At 35.0% G+C, this 6,150-nt stretch overlaps 1 protein-coding gene across 3 annotated transcripts in view; it reads right to left on the bottom strand.

Annotated features, from left to right (window-relative positions):
* Positions 1 to 252: 252 nt before the first annotated feature.
* Positions 253 to 6,150, bottom strand: part of stx5a (syntaxin 5A) — a 32,735-nt gene continuing 26,837 nt past the window's right edge. For all 3 annotated transcript variants that reach the window (XM_039769355.1, XM_039769356.1, XM_039769357.1), the window contains exons 9-11: positions 3,598 to 3,698; positions 2,403 to 2,524; positions 253 to 1,746 (exon numbers count right to left, since the gene is read on the bottom strand). In XM_039769355.1, the coding sequence (XP_039625289.1) occupies positions 1,587 to 1,746; positions 2,403 to 2,524; positions 3,598 to 3,698 (383 nt within the window). In that variant the 3' untranslated portion in view covers positions 253 to 1,586. The remainder of the gene's footprint in view (positions 1,747 to 2,402; positions 2,525 to 3,597; positions 3,699 to 6,150) is intronic.

The following is a 6,150-nucleotide window of genomic DNA, read 5'->3' as shown; positions in this document are numbered from 1 at the left end:
AGGAAAGAAATCGGCACCTGTGTATCTGAGAAATGGAGAAGTATTCCTTGAAAAATCAATTGGAGAATCAGCCTTGGCATCTAGGAGACACCCACTCAGAAAATGTCAGTAGATACCAAGTAAGATATGTTCTTGTGGTTAAATCATTAACTTGATTGAAAGAAAAAAAAACAAAAAAAAACAATTGGCAAGAACTTCAGGACAAAAAAAAAAAGATAGACATTGAAGAAAAATAAACAGAAATGGTCTTTCAATTTAGCTGTACATTGAGTGATCAAATTTAGTTAACATGGTCATTTAATTCATAACCCAACCCCCAACCCCCCCAAGTGGTACGCAAATTAAAAATATTCTATATAATTACAATAAAAACAAAATCAAAACAAAGACCAGATCTACTCAAGTTCATTCATTTCTAACTTAACCCCTTTCCAGTCAAAAGGATGAAGTGGTGGAATGTTTCTTTATATTTTAATGTCCATCACTAATTTTATCAAAAAAGTAGTAAACTGGCATTTTTTCATTTTGTTTTAAGAAAGTAGAAAAATGCAGAAATCAAAATGATTCTGACAGAAATGTATGCATATGTCAAAACATTTCTCTCTCTCTCTCTCTCTCTGAATATATATATTGCACATAAGTTACATGTTCTTTATTCCCATTTTGAAAGGCTAGTTAATTAAATACATTAGAAACAGGGAACAGAAGAAGACTGAAGAGGACACTTGCTTGCTTTCACCCCATGTCCAATTTTTCTAGTAGTCCAAATCAAACAATGAATCTCAGCATCTTCCAAAGCAACAATACAAAACTTCCAAAATAAATGTGAAGTGATACAAAGTAATAAATATAACTGCAAAAACAGTCCAAGCACTGTGCCGGATGCTGAAATGGAAAATTTCACCATTCCACCCAAATCAGAAAAAAAGAGCCCAATTCATTTACTCCGGAATAAACGTGGAGGAGCAGTGGACTGCCAGGTCAAAGTGTTGTCTGAAGCCATTTTCTTGTGCCGACTTCTCTTTTTCATTGAGTAAATACTGATCCACGTCGCTGAAAGAAGTTGCGTTTTAAAACCAGTTTTTTCCCCCACTCTTCCTGTCTCTTCACAGGTTAAGATTTAACTTCACAGATTTACGTACACTTGCTAGCGTTCTTTAATAATGTAGTTTCAAGAAGGGACAGAAAGTGCACCAAGTGAACAGACTGGTGTGCAGGGAAATGGAGGACCTGAACATACTGCTTTAGACTCCTCCCAGGACTATACCCATACTGTACAATAGCAGCTTGGAAATTCAGTTTTAATTGGCTCATGTTTGGGCCTCACTTTGAAGGATTCCTGTAAGAATGACACCACGGTTTCTTCAGGCAGTGTCTTGGTGGTACTGTATTTCTCTAAAAACAGTCAAGTGCTAAATTTAGACACTGCTCCACTGTGCACATGAAAAGCAAAATATTTACCAAGAATCCTCACAAAAATGGAACTTGCCAATAAAATGTGCATTTCACATGTTGGTATCACTGCAGTAAGGCACAGCTGTGAGTGCAGTGGGACACTGGCCTCCTGTGTGAATGTTATACCTTGCTTAAGCCAGAAAGACTACAAAGACAATGAAGAAAATGATGAGAATGAAGAAGATCTTCACCATTAGCCAGCGATTTGAGGTAACTGACTGAAAGTACTTAAGGATTTCAGAGTGAGCCGCTTCCACATTCAGTTGAGCATCCTCCACATTGGCATCAATCCTGTGAAAACACAAAATGAAAAATGTGTTTGCTGTTTTAAAGGAAGACGACTATGAACTCGGGCAAAGCCCTGATTAAAATTTATTTCAATTTTAAGTACTTGGGAATGCTTCTTAAGATGCAAGTAAGACCGTAATGGAGCGATGAACAAACATACTAGAGTTAACACTTTAGCAAAGTGGTCATTTTTTAGTGACCAAATAAGGAAGCATGCACAACTTGAAGTGACACAAAATGTGAAGCTATGTAGTTGTATGAAGAGAATGCAAAATGGTCCAGACAAATAGTGAAATTAACCCTCTGGTCCCAGAAGATGCAAGGCAACTGTGACTCAAGGTCTAGCTACTGAAGCGCTTCACAAACCAATTATTTACTGTGAGAATACTAAATTCAAATCTTAACAGTCTCTCAATGTGCATCAGATATTTTGTATGCAAACACTCTAAAAGTGCTGTAACATGAACCTCAAACAAACTGAATTCAACAATTAGATTATACATGGGTTGAATTCAAACTGATATGAAACCTTTTACCTGACATGCAGTTTAACAGGCTGCTTATACTGAAATCCTTTGTCACTTGTTTAGCACCAAGTCAAGCCTTCCTGCAGAATAGAAAGTATCATCCAAGCCCGATTCAAATCACTTAAACCCTACCTTTGAACAGTCTCCTCTTGCTCTTTAACCATATGAGCAAGCTGCTGGAATATAGACCCGAGCTCCACAATGGTTGACTCTATGTTTTGCATGGTGTCAGCTCTGCTTTGAATGTACGAGTCCTAAAAGGAAACACACCAGAATTGAAACAACGAAAAGGTTGAGATATGACGAAAATAAAATACCACAAATAAATTCAAAGCTATGAAAATGTGGCTACAACATGTGTCTAAACATCAAATACAATGTTTTAATGAAATTACAAGATAACCAATTAAGATACCATTACAACTGCCATAAAAATGTTTCAGGATTTGAGTTCTTGGCAGCAGAAATACAATCCTAAATGAAACATAAATTACAAACATAATTTGAAATCAAGATGTTTGCTGCTACAGTATATGCCACTGTTTAAGTAAATCTTCATTACAATAAAAATATAATAGTAATAAAATAATTTTAGTAATACATTTTTTTAACAAATTAAATTATCAGTCTCAACATTAACAGCAGCATACATTAATAACTTAAAAACATTACATCATAATAAAGCATTTTACAATGCATGATTATAATCACAAACATTTCTGACTTTGCGGTTTCAAATCCATCTCCACTATAGGAGGAAGAAGCAAACTAATGCTTTTGTATTTTTAGGGAAAAAACTACATACATTTTTTGTTTGTATGGAATCTCCCATGATTGTCTTTCAATGTACAATTTGGATTTCTAAGCTACATTGAATAAAACTGTCTGCCAATTAAATATAATAAACTCTGGATATACTGTTACTGTAAACTGCAAAAAAAATAAATATAGAAATGTGATCATTTACCTCAAGTAATTTGAGGCAAAAAGAAAACTGATAAAAAAGAATATGTATTAATTCAAATGAATAAAACAAGGACCAAAATTACACGATTTTGTGGAATTTTTTGTACTTTTATTACTTTTCCATATTACATATTAATGCTCAAAAGACTGTGAAGAGTAAAAAGTTAAAGTTAATGGAAATGCAATTCCAAAACCTTTTCATTCTTAGAGCCAAAGCAAGCAGCTTAACTTATTTGTTTTGTAACATAACATTTGCTTTGCCTGTCATTATAACATACATAACTCAAGTATAACTGCAATAGACAAAAATCTGGTTAATGATCCAATACGAAATGAGTGACAAAGATGTTACATTACTAACCTGTTCGTCTATAAGCTGCAACTGTTGACTAACTTTGGAGTCCATGTTTATAGAAACATCACCTGATCGTCGAGATTCATCCTGCATCAGAACAGAGTTGCCTATATGGGAAAATATAGAAAGCGTCAGGTAAATCTTTAGTCCTAACCTCACATTTTTCATAATAAAGCAAAACAGCAGTCAAAAGCAATTTGGATGTAAAACTGAAGCATGATACAATGTATGAGTGATTAAACAATTAAAGAGTCTGAAATGTAATTTTAATAGATTACTTAGTTTGGTCTAAATCTTGTTAGGTTGGGAAAGTATGGACAGTATTATTAATAAAGTATTAATTATAAAAATCAATGTGAAGAAAATCTGAATGCAACAAAAAGCACAAGGAAAAACACACACAAAGACTAAGGCTACATTCACATTACAAGCCTCATTGCTCAATTACAATTTTTTGCTCAGATCGGATTTGCCTATCATAAGTAAAAGTGACCTGTATTAAACTAAAATGTGAATGCACCTGTCCTCCGAAATGACACGCATGTGCATCTGTCATCTGCGTCACCAATAACAATTGTGAGATGATTCATGTTATTAAATCTGCAGAATGAATGTGGTAGAAGCTAATAAATTATATAATATATATATCTCATTCATGACCACAAATCAGATATATTTACCCAATCTAAGACCAGATATGAAAATGACTCAAATCTGATTTGAAAATATCAGCTTTCTATATTCAGACAGTTCTGAAAACATCAGATCTGTGCCACATTATGGCAAAATAAATAAATAAATAAATAAATAAATAAATAATAATAAAAATGTATTTAAGTTGATTCACCCTGGTAATGTCAACACAGCCTTTGATATCTAATCTTAACCTATTATGCGCCTTAAAGGATTTTGGCATTAATGCGCCTAAATAAAATATCCAAAAATGAATGTCTATTATTCTGCTTATTAAATAAAAGAGCTGCAAATGGCTTATCAGAAGTGAGTGAAACACTCCAAATTTTAAAATAGTGTTTACATGTATAAAAACTTGTTTACACCAATATCGAAAAAATAAAGCAGAAATTTGCCACTTGAGCAATTTCTCTCCAAAATACTGGATTTTAGAGTACATAAGAAAAAAAACATCTTAATATCTGATCACTGGAATCAATTATCTTGTGTGTCCCAACCAATTTATTAACCACAGAACCAAGTTTAAATTTCATATTGCATAGTAGTTATAGGTTTTAGCACAAGGTGTCACCTTTCTGGAAACATTTAGTGTCTTGCACTTAATCTCTCAAAACAAGTATTGTAATTGTAGTTATAATATTATATATATATTTTCCTTATGTGCTTGTGACACAGTGACATTTGATTGAAGTGGGGGACTCCATTTGAAACTTCAAGATGCACAGGTCCACCATAACAATACTCATTGGTAAGCTAAGAAACAATGCTGGTACTCTAGTTTGAGAGCACTGCTCAGAAAGTGAACATAAAGTCAACATGCAGCAGACAGCATCCAGGTATGGTAATTGAACCCATCAAGCTTGAACTGCAGAACTGCATGCCATAACACTTCAAAGTTATACTAGCAATGCCTACATATCAAGAGTAGCTTCAAGTCCTTCTGCAAACTCATTGTGCTCAACAGAGTCAAAAGTATGACTTGGGGTCTTCATATTCTAGATCACTAGCATTCTGTAAATTTGCTAGGACTTTCTCAACTGTATGTTTTCTTTTCTTGGAAGAAGATATTTAACCTAGTGTAAGCTTCAAGTCTTGTTGCATATCATCCCAGCATTACCAGTGCACTCTCAAACAAGCAATGTGTGCAACAGTGTATAAAAACGACCCGGTGCAAACCCAGTTTATTTGATGCCTTTTATGCACTTTTTTGACATGTAGCGTGAATGACCACTTATAGACAACTATACCTCACCGGAATGCTCTGAACCGCAGGTATCCAATGACAATGATGGTAATGAGCCTTTCACTGTATGTGGCTAAATGCAGGTGGGACCTTTGATAAAAGTATAGATTCACTAAGCTGTGACATGCTGCTTGCCTCAGCATACATGTTGTCACACATGACCGATTAGGGGGCAGCTAAATGATCCGACGATCAGTGCGAAACCACAAGGCTGGGGACGGCGACAGTGCACTAACTTTATCGCTCTCTCTTTATTTCAACAGGAAAGACGAGAAAACACTGCAGTGAATTAGTCTCCAAAACCCTAGCCAGAAGTACGAGCCGCTTCCGGGTTCCTATATTCCCTCCGGTCCTGCAATGATGATGTCACTCCATCCCAAGATCCTCAGCGCTTCCTTTCCCAGTATTCCCATTTCCGTTCCCACCTCATAAAATGTCCGTGCTTCACTATACTAGTTGTCTCTTTCGATGTACTTCATGACTGACCGTTTGTTATTTGGAATCAGTGCTTTAAGTATATGGGGATGGAACGCCCAACCCTTAAAAGTTGTTTCTGTGCTTTCTTCACAGTGTATAAATCATATTTTATGAACAAAATAGTGCAAACAACATAGAAACCTGAA

The sequence above is a fragment of the Polypterus senegalus genome, chromosome 11 (genome assembly GCF_016835505.1).
Source record: "Polypterus senegalus isolate Bchr_013 chromosome 11, ASM1683550v1, whole genome shotgun sequence".
Classification (NCBI taxonomy): domain Eukaryota; kingdom Metazoa; phylum Chordata; class Cladistia; order Polypteriformes; family Polypteridae; genus Polypterus; species Polypterus senegalus.
The sequence above is the reverse complement of the archived record's forward strand: the minus strand, read 5'-3'. Positions and strand labels throughout refer to the sequence as shown.